Source organism: Gobius niger (genome assembly GCF_951799975.1).
Source record: "Gobius niger genome assembly, chromosome: 2".
In the NCBI taxonomy this organism is placed as follows: domain Eukaryota; kingdom Metazoa; phylum Chordata; class Actinopteri; order Gobiiformes; family Gobiidae; genus Gobius; species Gobius niger.
In genome coordinates this window covers 1,045,429-1,061,599 of record NC_136853.1, presented here as the reverse complement: position 1 = coordinate 1,061,599, position 16,171 = coordinate 1,045,429, and the positions used below count along the sequence as shown (strand labels likewise).

The window sequence follows — 16,171 nt, the reverse complement described above, 5'->3', positions numbered from 1 at the left end:
TTGTTGTGATATTGTTGTGATATTGTTGTGATATTGTTGTGATATGGTTTTGCCTGAGCCTGATCCTGTCCCTGTGTTTTTTTGTCTCGGCGGCTGGCCCGTGTTTGCTGTCAGGATGTCCTTTGATGCGGCCGGTTCAAAGTGTCATAATGTCATTACTTTCTGTGCAGAGCCCTTAGAAAGCGCCGTCCCGCCAGCGGAGGACGCAGACGCCGCGCTGCGAGGACATGGCCCGGTACGTGGTGAGCCGAGACATTTACTCCGAGGACAAGTTCAACGAAGAACACGCCAAGATCTACAGGCAGCACAAGACCATCCTCAACCATGTGGCCCAGTACTTCAGGTGAGGAGCAGAGCTTTGTCATGAGGAGGCTGGAGGGGGAAGTGTCTTGCCCAAGGACACAGTGTGCACCTTCAGAAACGGGGATTGTGAAGAAGTCTTTAGTCGTTTTTGCAAATGGAAGTATCAAAATCTTGTCATGTCATGTTGTGTATGGGGGGCCGGGCACCTGAACGATTCTTTTTTCAATACCTATATTCAAATACTTGTCATATAGAACCCCTTAACTCCCACCTGAACCGAGCACATTGTCTCCAGTTTGGCTTTACCCCAATCCAAAAGCTTCTGGAAAAAAAAAGTGTGAAAATAGCAACAGAACTGAGACGAAGACAATGATGAAGATGTGACAAAAAAGTGAGAAAACTTTGACTAAAAAGTGATGAAAAAATGAAAAAAATGTGACAAAAAATGACAAAAAATGTGACAAAAAAATGACAAATAAATGTAAAAAAAAATGACAAAAATGTGACAAAATGAGTTGAATACCCCCCCCAAAAAAAAGATGGAAAAAAATGTGATGACGTGAGGAAAAAGATCAATTTAGATGAGTTTTGTAGATCTTAGCAGAGGTGGGAGACTCGAGTCACATGAGTCGCAATTTTCAGGACTTGAGACTTACTTGACCAAAGCTCCAAAAAGACATAGACTGGAGCATTTAAAATATATATAGTTCTAATTTTATGGTGATTAAATATTAATTCGAATTTAAATCCAAATCCATGAGATTTTAAAAAGTTTGATTTTAGCCTAAATTTTCAAAATTGCTATATCTGGAGAAAACACTACTTAATTTTCAAGATTAAACACATTTTGAAAAGTCGACACGCTGGCGTTTGTGACTTGAGGTGACTTGATGGTTAAAGCAAGACTTGACTTGACTTGACAAAAGCTGACTTGACTGGACTTGACTTGAGCCCATGACCGATTGACTTGGACTTACTTGGGACTTGTTCCTTCACGACTTGGACTTGACTCGAGACTTGCATTTAGTGACTTACTCTACCTCGGATCTTACCTCTGGACCTTAGCTTTCAAATGAGGTGTTCCACTGGCCTACCGGATTTGGGTAAAGCTGAACTGGAGAAAATGCTCTCGGTTCAGGCGGGAGTTCAGAGGTTAATAATGTTCATTTATTCCATTTTGCATTCGTGTGATTTGTTAGAGGTGAGCAAACTCATCTGTTTGTCCAGCGTTTGAATCGTCCGCTTCCTTTGGGCTGCTGTGATGTCTTGATTTTACCCAATCAATAAAACTGAATTACAGGCATTTATTTGATGACAGATGTTTTCTTCATTGATCAATACCTCGTAAATGTATAAAGAAACATTTATGATCTCTCTGAAGGTATGACTGTACACTTTACCAGGAGTGGCCAAGCATTTTCTGTGTCGAGCTGGTCATTAGGAGCATGTTTAGTCCAAAATGTTACGCAGTGTACCTTTAAGTGCAAAAGGGCTGAACATTTATTTTTTATTTTTTCAAGTCCATATTTTTCCCACATTTCCCCCAAAATGTTCCTTGTATTGTCCATGTTCTTTCCCGAAATGTTTCAATATTTTACTGAAATTGCTTTTAAATATTGATGACCAACTGCATCAAAACTTCAATGCAAGATTTTCTATTTCGTTTGGGTTCCTGCTTTCGATACTTTTATTTTTCAATGCTTTTATTTTGTAGATTCCAGACTGGTTTTCGGACAGGTACCATGTAGCCCCTTTTTCAGGTTCTCAGCTGATTAGTTTGACCCTTAAAACACACAGTTCTAACTTTATTATATTGAGATACAATTATCAAGCCCAGCATATGTATATAATGGACTGGTTCTTGTAAATGCAGCTGCCGTGGATGCTTTGCACCACTACAGTGCCTCTCGTAAGTATTCATACACCTTGAACTTTTGCACATTTTGTCATGTTTACAGCCCTAAACATAAAGATTTTATTTTGATTTTTTTACTGAACGTTCACACACAAGTAACAGACAACTGTGAAGTGAAAGCAAAATGATACATGATTCTGTTATTTTTCTAAAAATAGAAAAGTGAAAAGTGGGGCTTGCATAAGTATTCATACAGCATTTTCTGAGTGCATTAAATTGCCTTTATAACATTCCTAATGACTCCAGAATGTTCACACCTTGGCCTAACGGTTAAATAGAGGCACCTGTGTGTAATCTACTCTCAGTATAATTACAGCTGTTCTTTTAGGCCCTCAGAGCTGTGGTCGGAGTGTGTTGGTCACTAAACAACATCATGAAGGTCAAGGAGCACCAGAGAGGTCAGGGATAAAGCTGTGGAGAAGTTTAAAGCAGCGTTAAGGAGCGAGGCATCATGCTGTGGGGCTGCTTTTCCTCAGCGGGGACTGGGGAGACTGTAAGAATAGTTGTGAAGATGGATGGAGCCAAATACAGGGACATTTTGGAGGAAAACCTATTAATGTGTTAGAATGGCCCAGTCACAGTCCTGACCTAAATCCTATTGAACATCTGTTAAAAGACCTGAAAACTGCTGTTCACAAACGCTCTCCTTCTAATCTGACAGAGCTGGAGTTTTTTTGTAAAGATGAATGGGCTAAAATGTCAGTCTCTACATGTGCTAATCTTGTAGAGTCAGAACCCAAAAGACTTGTGCTGTTATTGCAGTAAAAGGAGGTCCCACAAAGTATTCATGCTGTATGATACTTATGCAAGCCCCACTTTTCTATTTTTTGAAAAATAACAGAATCATGTATCATTTTGCTTTCACTTCACAGTTGTCTGTTACTTGTGTGTGAACGTTCAGTAAAAAAATCAAAATAAAATCTTTATGTTTAGGGTTGTAAACATGACAAAATGTGCAAAAGTTCAAGGTGTATGAATACTTTCCAGAGGCACTGTATATTCTACCATCATTATGATACTAAGAATGTGGATTTGTTCTTCCTTTTTTAATCATGTCCAACTTCAGTCATACTGGGACATTTCTAACTTCAGCCAAAACAGTTTTGAGAAATGCACTTAAACACACAAAGTGACTTGGGCGAACTGCGAAACAAATTCTTTTCTTTTATTGCCTTGTTCCTTTGATAAGGAGGAACAGGCCTTATCAAAAGACACAATGATACTTTATGATCATCTTTGTCTCTTATCGCCGTCTAATAACGTCTGATAAATGTGTGGATGTTTGTTCGGAGCAGAAGATATGATACGAACATTGACGAATGTTAATAAAGTTTATATATGGAGGTGAAAGCATCAGCGAGCACCACGGCGACGCTTGTTCTGGATGTTTTCATCGTGGTCAAGTGATAGTCTGGAAGTCCAAATGTTTTGATGTAAAGTAAGTCACAATATACACCAGAGGTCACTAAACGGTGGACCTTGGTCTGGATCTGGACCCAGGTACAGACCTGTCGAGTCATTGAGACGAGCTGAGGGCTTTTATTTTGCTGGAGCGAAACAGGAAGTCACTTCTTGGCGATGTTCACACAGATGCTGTCGATGAAGACGGACCTGTGATTCGTATGTAGGAGTCTGCTCACTGTTTCTTTCATGTCGTCTCTCTGTGAGACAACAGTATTGTTCATGTGTGTTCCTGACAGAGATCTGACCTCACGTGGAGGAGTCGGTCACTAAAAAGGCTGGTCAGATCAAAGACTTCAGAGGCACTTCCTGTCGTTTTTACCTGCCTGTGAGCCCAACAAATGGTTTTTCAAATTCACTGATCCCTTCTGCAAGAGTTTGTGTTTTTATTTGGTCGTGCTGGACCTTATGAACCTGTGAACTGTTGTGGCACACACTGTAAATGTTTGTTCTGTGTGTTGGTATGGCCGGGTCACATGTTTGTTCTGTACAGGTGTGACTCTGTGTTTACCTGTGACTCTGTGTCTACCTGTGACTCTGTGTCTACCTGTGACTCTGTGTTTACCTGTGACTCTGTGTCTACCTGTGACTCTGTGTTTACCTGTGACTCTGTGTTTACCTGTGACTCTGTGTTTACCTGTGACTCTGTGTTTACCTGTGACTCTGTGTTTACCTGTGACTCTGTGTTTACCTGTGACTCTGTGTTTACCTGTGACTCTGTGTTTACTTGTGACTCTGTGTTTACCTGTGACTCTGTGTCTACCTGTGACTCTGTGTCTACCTGTGACTCTGTGTTTACCTGTGACTCTGTGTTTACCTGTGACTCTGTGTTTACCTGTGACTCTGTGTTTACCTGTGACTCTGTGTTTACCTGTGACTCTGTGTTTACCTGTGACTCTGTGTTTACCTGTGACTCTGTGTCTACCTGTGACTCTGTGTTTACCTGTGACTCTGTGTTTACCTGTGACTCTGTGTCTACCTGTGACTCTGTGTTTACCTGTGACTCTGTGTTTACCTGTGACTCTGTGTTTACCTGTGACTCTGTGTCTACCTGTGACTCTGTGTTTACCTGTGACTCTGTGTCTACCTGTGACTCTGTGTTTACCTGTGACTCTGTGTTTACCTGTGACTCTGTGTTTACCTGTGACTCTGTGTCTACCTGTGACTCTGTGTTTACCTGTGACTCTGTGTCTACCTGTGACTCTGTGTTTACCTGTGACTCTGTGTCTACCTGTGACTCTGTGTTTACCTGTGACTCTGTGTTTACCTGTGACTCTGTGTCTACCTGTGACTCTGTGTCTACCTGTGACTCTGTGTTTACTTGTGACTCTGTGTCTACCTGTGACTCTGTGTTTACCTGTGACTCTGTGTTTACTTGTGACTCTGTGTCTACCTGTGACTCTGTGTTTACCTGTGACTCTGTGTTTACCTGTGACTCTGTGTCTACCTGTGACTCTGTGTTTACCTGTGACTCTGTGTCTACCTGTGACTCTGTGTTTACCTGTGACTCTGTGTTTACCTGTGACTCTGTGTTTACCTGTGACTCTGTGTTTACCTGTGACTCTGTGTTTACCTGTGACTCTGTGTCTACCTGTGACTCTGTGTTTACTTGTGACTCTGTGTCTACCTGTGACTCTGTGTTTACCTGTGACTCTGTGTTTACCTGTGACTCTGTGTCTACCTGTGACTCTGTGTTTACTTGTGACTCTGTGTTTACCTGTGACTCTGTGTTTACCTGTGACTCTGTGTCTACCTGTGACTCTGTGTCTACCTGTGACTCTGTGTTTACCTGTGACTCTGTGTCTACCTGTGACTCTGTGTTTACCTGTGACTCTGTGTCTACCTGTGACTCTGTGTTTACCTGTGACTCTGTGTCTACCTGTGACTCTGTGTTTACTTGTGACTCTGTGTCTACCTGTGACTCTGTGTTTACCTGTGACTCTGTGTCTACCTGTGACTCTGTGTTTACCTGTGACTCTGTGTCTACCTGTGACTCTGTGTTTACCTGTGACTCTGTGTTTACTTGTGACTCTGTGTCTACCTGTGACTCTGTGTTTACCTGTGACTCTGTGTCTACCTGTGACTCTGTGTTTACTTGTGACTCTGTGTTTACCTGTGACTCTGTGTTTACCTGTGACTCTGTGTTTACCTGTGACTCTGTGTTTACCTGTGACTCTGTGTCTACCTGTGACTCTGTGTTTACTTGTGACTCTGTGTCTACCTGTGACTCTGTGTTTACCTGTGACTCTGTGTTTACCTGTGACTCTGTGTTTACCTGTGACTCTGTGTTTACCTGTGACTCTGTGTTTACCTGTGACTCTGTGTTTACATGTGACTCTGTGTTTACCTGTGACTCTGTGTTTACCTGTGACTCTGTGTTTACCTGTACACGTGTGACTGTGTGTTTACCTGTACAGGTGTGACTCTGTGTTTACCTGTGACTCTGTGTTTACCTGTGACTCTGTGTTTACCTGTGACTCTGTGTTTACCTGTGACTCTGTGTTTACCTGTGACTCTGTGTTTACCTGTGACTCTGTGTTTACCTGTGCAGGTGTGACTCTGTGTTTACCTGTGACTCTGTGTTTACCTGTGCAGGTGTGACTCTGTGTTTACCTGTACACGTGTGACTGTGTGTTTACCTGTACAGGTGTGACTCTGTGTTTACCTGTGACTCTGTGTTTACCTGTGACTCTGTGTTTACCTGTGACTCTGTGTTTACCTGTGACTCTGTGTTTACCTGTGACTCTGTGTTTACCTGTGACTCTGTGTTTACCTGTGCAGGTGTGACTCTGTGTTTACCTGTGACTCTGTGTTTACCTGTACATGTGTGACTCTGTGTTTACCTGTACAGGTGTGACTCTGTGTTTACCTGTACAGGTGTGACTCTGTGTTTACCTGTACAGGTGTGACTCTGTGTTTACCTGTGTGGTGTGACTCTGTGTTTACCTGTACAGGTGTGACAGGAGGCGTGTCCAGTCCGTCGCCCTCTCCCTCCTCCCCGTGATCTCATGGATGAAGATCTACAGAATCAAAGAGTGGCTCTTCAGTGACATCGTGTCTGGGATCAGCACTGGCCTCGTGGCTGTACTACAAGGTGCTACAACAACCAGGAGTCAAATACATCTGAGAAGGCATGAGTTGCTAATTAACGTGTGTCATTGGTTCCAGGCCTGGCGTACTGCCTGCTGGCCTCTCTGCCGCCCTGGTATGGACTCTTCTCTGCCTTCTTCCCCGTGATCATCTACTTCTTCCTGGGCACCTCTCGCCACATCTCTGTCGGTATGAAACAGTCGACTACAGGGATGGGACGATGACCTTGGTCACAATAGTTGGGATTAATCACGATGTTTGTCTATGGTTTAAAAACGTCGCTGAAGCTGCAGAAATGACAGGAGTGATGGGACTTTGGTAAATAAATATTCCTCTTCCTCGTCTGCTATAAATGTCATGTTGAGTAAGCTACAGAGAAAGTCCTTGGTTTCATAAGGCAGAAGAACCACAGAACATTAAGACATCAAGGCTTAGTGTCAGCAGTGCTAGAGCCAGTGGTGCTGCTAGCATGGCATTCATGAATCAGCGTTTCTGCCTGGTAAAGATGACACACTGTGAAAGTTTGTATCTTCGGTGTCTCTCAGATGGACCTGCGTTAGCTCTCGGCACAGACTCTTTTTCCTCAAGTGTTTCATCTTAACCTCTTGCTCCACACCTGAACCAAGTGCATGTTCTCCACTTGGGCTTTACCCAAATCTAAAAGCTTCTCGACTGAAGAGCAATTTGAAAGCTAAGACCTACAAAACTGATCGTAACTTTGTACTCGTGTTTCGTCCCTTTTTTGTCGCATTTTTGTCACATTTTGGTTGCGTTTTTATTTCCATTTTGATGCTATTTTTGCGGTTGAAGCGTTTAGATTTGGGTAAAGCCAAACAGGAGAAAAGGGTCACAATAGTGCTTGGTTCCGGTGGGGGTTAAGAGGTTACGTTTTCTTAAGCTCCCTCAGACTTTACTTTCTCCTGAGGGAAAGTGTGGAGTCATTCAGATCCTCAGGGAGCGGGGCCCCCTTGTGGTGCAACACTATAATTCACAGATGCGTTAAGAGGATGTGGTTTTCTGGTGTATTTAGTGATTATCTTCTCGTGCAATGGTCACGATTATTAAAAAATGTGGCAATTCATTGATTGTTTGTTGCTTTATTTGTCATTATACATGAACTGTACAATCAAATCTGTCTGATTTTGACATAGGGCCTCATTTCCTCGTTTCCAGAGTGTTGATTTCTGCAGATATATATTTAAAATTCATGCAGTCCTTATATTTGAAGAGTTTAGTGGTGCTAGGCTAGTGCTAGGCTAGTGCATGTCTATGGACACTAGTAGCCTGCATTAAAAACAGTCTGACCCAAGCACAGAGCACCTGAGGCAAATCACTGATAACACCAGACTACCCATATAAATGTCTGTGTCGACTGAATAATGTTTGAAATATAACCATTCAAAAGAACTTATATTTGAGCAGCATTGCGAGTGATCTGCTCGGTCACCGGATCTACAGTAGCTAGATCCAGTAGCTTTCTACAAGTCAGATATGGCAACGTTTGGAGGACGACACCATTACTTTGAAGAGGTTTTTAATGCAGGCTACTAGATACCATAGACATGCACTAGCACTAGCCTAGCACTAGCTTAACACTAGCCGCCTAGCACTAGCCTAGCACTAGCCTAGCACTAGCCAAGCACCACTAAACTCTTCAAGATCTTCTTCACTCAGATTAAATGAACACATGAAAGAGGAAACAGAAAACAGAAAACCTTTCTCTGCTACAGTTTGTCATGTCAACAGAGTCTCAGTCTGAGTCAGTGTTTAAGCTGCTCAAGACGTTAGCATGCTACCGGCTAGCATTTAGCTTCAACAGGATAAACACACGTGTGGCCACATCTATGACACTGTGGAAATACTACAGTAACAGCTCTGACCTCTGACCTCTGTCACATGTTGTATCCAAGGTTTGGAGACGTCAGAGCTGAGCTGTTGAAGCTAAATGCTAACCGGTAGCATGCTAGCATCTTAAACACTGACTCACTGGTTTCTTCACATAAACGTGCGTCTCTGGGGTCGTGTTTTAACTGTTTTCTTCATGAGCAATGATTACGAGGACATAAAAATGCCACTGTCGATCAGTTGTCATTCATATATCCTGAGTAGAGATATTGTGATATGTTGTAGTACTGCATGATTCTACTTCGGTATTCAAAATGGCCGCCATAACAACCAAAGTCACATGACTGTCCTTATTCCTCAGGTTTTTCCACTGCATTATGGTATGCTAATGTTCTAAATCTTGGGCTGTGTTACCTGGACGTACCTTGTTGCTCGCAGGCCCGTTCCCCGTCCTGTGCCTGATGATCGGCTCCGTGGTGACCAGGATCGTGCCGGATGAGGGCCCTGCCATGAACATCACCGGGCTGGAGGGGCTGACGCGGGACGAGCAGAGGGTCGTCGTGGCCTGCTCCGTCAGCTTCTTGGCCGGGATCATGCAGGTAACGACAGACGAGCTGAGCAGGAGTTACTGATGATGACGCTCTAGTCCAAGCTCAGTCCTGGTAGGGCCTGGTAGGGCCTGGCACGGTCAACCTTTTGGTTCTTGGTTTTTCTTCTTGACTCTTGGTTTTCGATACCGATGCCTGAACGATACTTTTCCCCCGACACCTATACTAAAATAATTGGACGCTAGAAGCAATAATATGTGAAAGACCAACAGCATCAAAACTACATTCTTTTATTCAGTACCTGCTTTCGATTCTTTTATTTGTTCGATATCAGTTGAGCCTAAACTTTTCTTTGATACCGGACTGGTCTCGTTCAACGTTACCCAGCCCAAGTCCTGGGTTTAGTCCAGGACGGGCACGTGTTCCAATGGGGGCAGGGGCTTTCCTTCTCCTTCTCAATGGGGTAGCGATCTGGCCTCTGTGGCAGCCAATCCCTCTCATGCTCCCTGAGCCACTCTTTCACAAAGTGATCCCCATGAATCCTGGTATTGTCATCTTGGAGTATGTGCCCATGCCATCATGAAAGAAGAGATCCACAGCTGACCCATCCTCAATGGGCACAGCAGTGGGCACCGGTTAATGGAAGATCACTAACCCTTCTGGTTCTGATGAGCTTGATGTCAAGTTCCTAAAGATGGTTGCTGATGTGATTGCTATGCCTATGCTATATTATTAATTTAAGTTTAGAAAAATGTGTTTTTCCTGCTATCTGGAAAAAAGCTAAAATTATGCCTCTTCCTAAAAACAAAAAGGAAAACTTTTCTGGGAAAAATAGCCGACCTATAAGTATTCTGCCAATTTTGAGTAAGATCACAGAGAAAATAGTTTATGATCAAATTAATCTGTATTTCTCTAAAAATGGCTTGAATTCACCCTATCAACATGCTTATAAGAAAGGACATTCCACAATGACAGCCTTAGTTCAAATGACGGATGATTGGTTGCATGAAATTGATGATAGAAAATTAGTTGGAGCTGCAATGCTAGACCTGAGTGCAGCATTTGATTTAATCGATTATGATTTATTATTGGGAAAACTTAGTTGTTATGGATTTCAGAAGGGTGCAATACAATGGATCTACAGCTATCTTACTAATAGGGAGTTTAATGTACTGTTGGTAGTTATTCTGAGACAAAGGTTCTGTGTTGTGGGGTGCCTCAAGGGAGTTGCCTTGGACCACTGTTATTTTCTATTTTTACAAACGTTTTGTCTTTTTTTTTGGAGTGTACCACTATTGCCCTATATGCAGATGACTTAACTGTTAATGTGTCGGATTATGACTCTACCAGACTTAATACTACATTAAATAATGAACTAAAACTAATTGAAAATTGGATCAAAGAAAATAAGTTAATTATTAATGTTGCGAAAAGCAAATGTATGATGTTGGGATCTAATCATCTTTTAGTCCCCTGTTCTGAATTTGTTTGTTGGTGGGTCGATCATTGAACAAGTGGCTGAGGTCAAACTGCTTGGTGTGACCCTGGACAGCAGGCTGAACTGGAACGCTCACATAAAACAATTAGTGAATAAAATGGGCAGGAGTATGGCCGCAGTTCGGCATTGCAGAAAATGCATACCGACTCGTATACGGAAAACTTTGGTGGAATCAATAGTTTTATGTCATCTGGATTATTGTCCCATCATTTGGGCAACAACTACAGAGAATAATTTAAACAGATTACAGATTGCACAAAATAAAGCGGCTCGGCTTGTGCTTAACTGTTCCTTCAGAACAAGTATTACAGACATGCACAGTCAGTTAGCATGGCTTCAAGTAAGAAGCAGAATCAATTATTGTCTTATTAAATTTCTAAAAAATATAATTATCACAAAAGCACCTGAAATTATTTATAATAGACTGACTCTCTTCAGTGATGTTCATACTTACTCCACTCGCCAATCAAGTGAAGGGCGTTTTCTGCTACCTGCCTGTCGAACAAATCAACTTCAGAGAACATCGTGTTATAGAGCAATGGTGGCATGGAATTCACTCCCACAATTCCTGGTTTCTGGGATTCACAATGTTAGTTTTTCCAAACGACTTAGATTGTATGCACTTACTTTGGAGTAACTGGATCATCTATGTAATGACTTTACAATGAGCTATGTCAGCTGATATGTTTTTTGTTATATTTGATATGCTGCCCCAAGAGTGGTAGTATTTGTTATCATAGAAGAGCTTATGTTGTTATATTGTCATGTTCAGTAGGGCTGAAACAGCTAATCGATCGGTCGACTAATAATCGATTATTGAAATAGGTGACAACTACTGTTAAAAATGTGTCAAAAAAAAGGGAAGGGAAAGGAAGAAAAAAGAAGGAAAAATGAAAGAAGATTAAAAGAAGATTAACTAAAAGAAAAGAAAAAGAAGAGAGAGAAAAAAAAATAAAAAATAAAAATAAAAAAAATAAAAATAAAAATAAATAAAATAAAAAAGAAAAGAGAGAGAAAAAACAAAAGAAAAAACATTTACCATCCTAATACTCTATTTACAGCCAGTCAATTAGTTGTGTAAATAACTGATGACATTTAGCCTCTCCCTCTCTCCTCTATAGCTCCAAAACAGGTCAAGATAGAAGCTACCAAGCTCTTCCACGTTTTCCCTATTTAAATATGGTTACGTGAAGTGTTCCACTACAAAGTATAATTACACACAATTAAACAATGTGGATTTTCTAAGCAGATAAAAGGGGGACTATATTGTAAGGCGTAATAATACCAGGAGTAGTAATTATACTTTGTCGTATAAAAAAAAAAGCCACAGAGATGTGATTGATCAAAACATGAAAAAGCGTCAAAGAAGCAACGGAAAAAATGATGGAGCAGCAACGAAAACACAATAAAAAAAAGAAGCTTCTTCCCGGTGTCACACTGGTGTGGTTTGACGGTGCCCGCCCAGAGCCACGGACGGTTGAGTGATTACAGGCATGTTTTGTGTTGCAGTTGGCGATGGGGCTCTTCCAGGTGGGCTTCGTGGTCATGTACCTGTCGGACACGCTGGTCTCCGGCTTCACCACGGCGGCGGCGGTTCACATCCTGGTCTCTCAGCTCAAGTTCGTGCTGGGTTTAACGGTGCCGGGCATCAGTGGACCCTTCGCTCTCATCTACGTGAGATAACCCGCCGTCTTTTTACGACCGCGCATGCACCGGCAGCGATAAGGTCAGGACGATAGGGGTCAAAAGTCACGCCAGTAAAGGCTCAAAATGACGAAATGAAGAGAGAAAGACTGCAGTTTCCCCGGATAAGTAAGGACTAAACAACTCGCGGCGCAGAGTCTAGAGAAAGTTATCAGCTGTTACAAAAAACAGTGATGAAAGTCATGTAATGGATCCATTTAACAAAGAGTATCAAAACAATAAAAACAAAAAGGAATACTTGTACTATTTATAAAACTTAGACAACTGAAAGGTGCACAAAACCAAGTAACTAAAATTGAGACAGATTTCACAAAACGAAATAAGTCACAAGTGTTCCTCGAAAGCACACAAAGGAACACGAACAAAATGGCCAATGTCCGTGGGTAGCACAGTTTGTGACCACCATGCATCCATTAGAAAGCATTGCACTACTCTGAATGAAAATGTTTGATGGTTTGTTTTGCAGACTCTGGAGATTATATTCAACAAAATCACCTCGACAAACGTGTGCGACGTGGTGATCGCTCTGGTCATCATGGTGGTGGTGTTCATCGTGAAAGAGCTGAACGACAGATTCAAGTCCAAGCTGCCGGTGCCCATCCCCATCGAGGTCATCATGGTGAGTCATGTCTGTGTGTGAGGTCATCGTGGTGAGTCCTGTCTGTGTACGAGGTCATCATGGTGAGTCCTGTCTGTGTATGAGGTCATCATGGTGAGTCCTGTCTGTGTATGAGGTCATCATGGTGAGTCCTGTGTATGAGGTCATCATGGTGAGTCCTGTGTATGAGGTCATCATGGTGAGTCCTGTCTGTGTATGAGGTCATCATGGTGAGGCCTGTCTGTGTATGAGGTCATCATGGTGAGTCATGTCTGTGTATGAGGTCATCATGGTGAGTCATGTCTGTGTGTGAGGTCATCATGGTGAGTCCTGTCTGTGTATGAGGTCATCATGGTGAGTCCTGTCTGTGTATGAGGTCATCATGGTGAGTCCTGTCTGTGTATGAGGTCATCATGGTGAGTCCTGTCTGTGTATGAGGTCATCATGGTGAGTCCTGTCTGTGTATGAGGTCATCATGGTGAGTCCTTTCTGTGTATGAGGTCATCATGGTGAGTCCTGTGTACGAGGTCATCATGGTGAGTCCTGTCTGTGTATGAGGTAATCATGGTGAGTCCTGTCTGTGTATGAGGTCATCATGGTGAGTCCTGTCTGTGTATGAGGTCATCATGGTGAGTCCTGTCTGTGTATGAGGTCATCATGGTGAGTCCTGTGTATGAGGTCATCATGGTGAGTCCTGTCTGTGTATGAGGTCATCATGGTGAGTCCTGTCTGTGTATGAGGTCATCATGGTGAGTCCTGTCTGTGTATGAGGTCATCATGGTGAGTCCTGTCTGTGTATGAGGTCATCATGTTGAGTCCTGTCTGTGTATGAGGTCATCATGTTGAGTCCTGTCTGTGTATGAGGTCATCATGGTGAGTCATGTCTGTGTATGAGGTCATCATGGTGAGTCCTGTCTGTGTATGAGGTCATCATGGTGAGTCCTGTGTATGAGGTCATCATGGTGAGTCCTGTCTGTGTATGAGGTCATCATGGTGAGTCCTGTCTGTGTATGAGGTCATCATGGTGAGTCCTGTCTGTGTATGAGGTCATCATGGTGAGTCCTGTCTGTGTATGAGGTCATCATGGTGAGTCCTGTCTGTGTATGAGGTCATCATGGTGAGTCCTGTCTGTGTATGAGGTCATCATGGTGAGTCCTGTCTGTGTACGAGGTCATCATGGTGAGTCCTGTCTGTGTGTGAGGTCATCATGGTGAGTCCTGTGTGTGTATGAGGTCATCATGGTGAGTCCTGTCTGTGTATGAGGTCATCATGTTGAGTCCTGTCTGTGTATGAGGTCATCATGTTGAGTCCTGTCTGTGTATGAGGTCATCATGGTGAGTCCTGTCTGTGTATGAGGTCATCATGGTGAGTCCTGGCTGTGTATGAGGTCATCATGGTGAGTCCTGTCTGTGTATGAGGTCATCATGGTGAGTCCTGTGTGTGTATGAGGTCATCATGGTGAGTCCTGTCTGTGTATGAGGTCATCATGTTGAGTCCTGTCTGTGTATGAGGTCATCATGTTGAGTCCTGTCTGTGTATGAGGTCATCATGGTGAGTCCTGTCTGTGTATGAGGTCATCATGGTGAGTCCTGTCTGTGTATGAGGTCATCATGGTGAGTCATGTCTGTGTATGAGGTCATCATGGTGAGTCCTGTCTGTGTATGAGGTCATCATGGTGAGTCCTGTCTGTGTATGAAGTCATCATGGTGAGTCCTGTCTGTGCATGAGGTCATCATGGTGAGTCCTGTCTGTGTATGAGGTCATCATGGTGAGTCCTATGTGTGTATGAGGTCATCATGGTGAGTCATGTCTGTGTGTGAGGTCATCATGGTGAGTCCTGTGTGTATGAGGTCATCATGGTGAGTCCTGTCTGTGTATGAGGTCATCATGGTGAGTCCTGTGTGTGTATGAGGTCATCATGGTGAGTCCTGTCTGTGTATGAGGTCATCATGGTGAGTCCTGTCTGTGTATGAGGTCATCATGGTGAGTCCTGTGTACGAGGTCATCATGGTGAGTCCTGTCTGTGTATGAGGTCATCATGGTGAGTCCTGTCTGTGTATGAGGTCATCATGGTGAGTCCTGTGTATGAGGTCATCATGGTGAGTCCTGTCTGTGTATGAGGTCATCATGGTGAGTCCTGTCTGTGTATGAGGTCATCATGGTGAGTCCTGTCTGTGTATGAGGTCATCATGGTGAGTCCTGTCTGTGTATGAGGTCATCATGGTGAGTCCTGTCTGTGTATGAGGTCATCATGGTGAGTCCTGTCTGTGTATGAGGTCATCATGGTGAGTCCTGTCTGTGTGTGAGGTCATCATGGTGAGGCCTGTCTGTGTGTGAGGTCATCATGGTGAGTCCTGTCTGTGTATGAGGTCATCATGGTGAGTCCTGTCTGTGTATGAGGTCATCATGGTGAGTCCTGTCTGTGTATGAGGTCATCATGGTGAGTCCTGTCTGTGTATGAGGTCATCATGGTGAGTCCTGTCTGTGTATGAGGTCATCATGGTGAGGCCTGTCTGTGTGTGAGGTCATCATGGTGAGTCCTGTCTGTGTATGAGGTCATCATGGTGAGTCCTGGCTGTGTATGAGGTCATCATGGTGAGTCCTGTCTGTGTGTGAGGTCATCATGGTGAGGCCTGTCTGTGTGTGAGGTCATCATGGTGAGGCCTGTCTGTGTGTGAGGTCATCATGGTGAGTCCTGTCTGTGTATGAGGTCATCATGGTGAGTCCTGTCTGTGTATGAGGTCATCATGGTGAGTCCTGTCTGTGTATGAGGTCATCATGGTGAGTCCTGTCTGTGTATGAGGTCATCATGGTGAGTCCTGTCTGTGTACGAGGTCATCATGGTGAGTCCTGTCTGTGTATGAGGTCATCATGGTGAGTCCTGTCTGTGTATGAGGTCATCATGGTGAGTCCTGTCTGTGTATGAGGTCATCATGGTGAGTCCTGTCTGTGTATGAGGTCATCATGGTGAGTCCCGTCTGTGTATGAGGTCATCATGGTGAGTCCCGTCTGTGTATGAGGTCATCATGGTGAGTCCTGTCTGTGTATGAGGTCATCATGGTGAGTCCTGTCTGTGTACGAGGTCATCATGGTGAGTCCTGTGTATGAGGTCATCATGGTGAGTCCCGTCTGTGTATGAGGTCATCATGGTGAGTCCTGTCTGTGTATGAGGTCATCATGTTGAGTCCTGTCTGTGCATGAGGTCATCA

General features: G+C 43.4%; 1 protein-coding gene across 1 annotated transcript in view; it reads left to right on the top strand.

Moving 5' to 3' along the window:
* Positions 1-227: 227 nt before the first annotated feature.
* LOC306959963 (chloride anion exchanger-like) overlaps positions 228-16,171 on the top strand; it is a gene marked incomplete at both ends in the record, with an annotated part of 36,697 nt that continues 20,753 nt past the window's right edge. Inside the window, 6 exons of the mRNA XM_079552221.1 lie at positions 228-343; positions 6,634-6,773; positions 6,848-6,958; positions 9,053-9,213; positions 12,170-12,334; positions 12,831-12,983. Of these exons, the coding sequence (XP_079408347.1) occupies positions 228-343; positions 6,634-6,773; positions 6,848-6,958; positions 9,053-9,213; positions 12,170-12,334; positions 12,831-12,983 (846 nt within the window). The remainder of the gene's footprint in view (positions 344-6,633; positions 6,774-6,847; positions 6,959-9,052; positions 9,214-12,169; positions 12,335-12,830; positions 12,984-16,171) is intronic.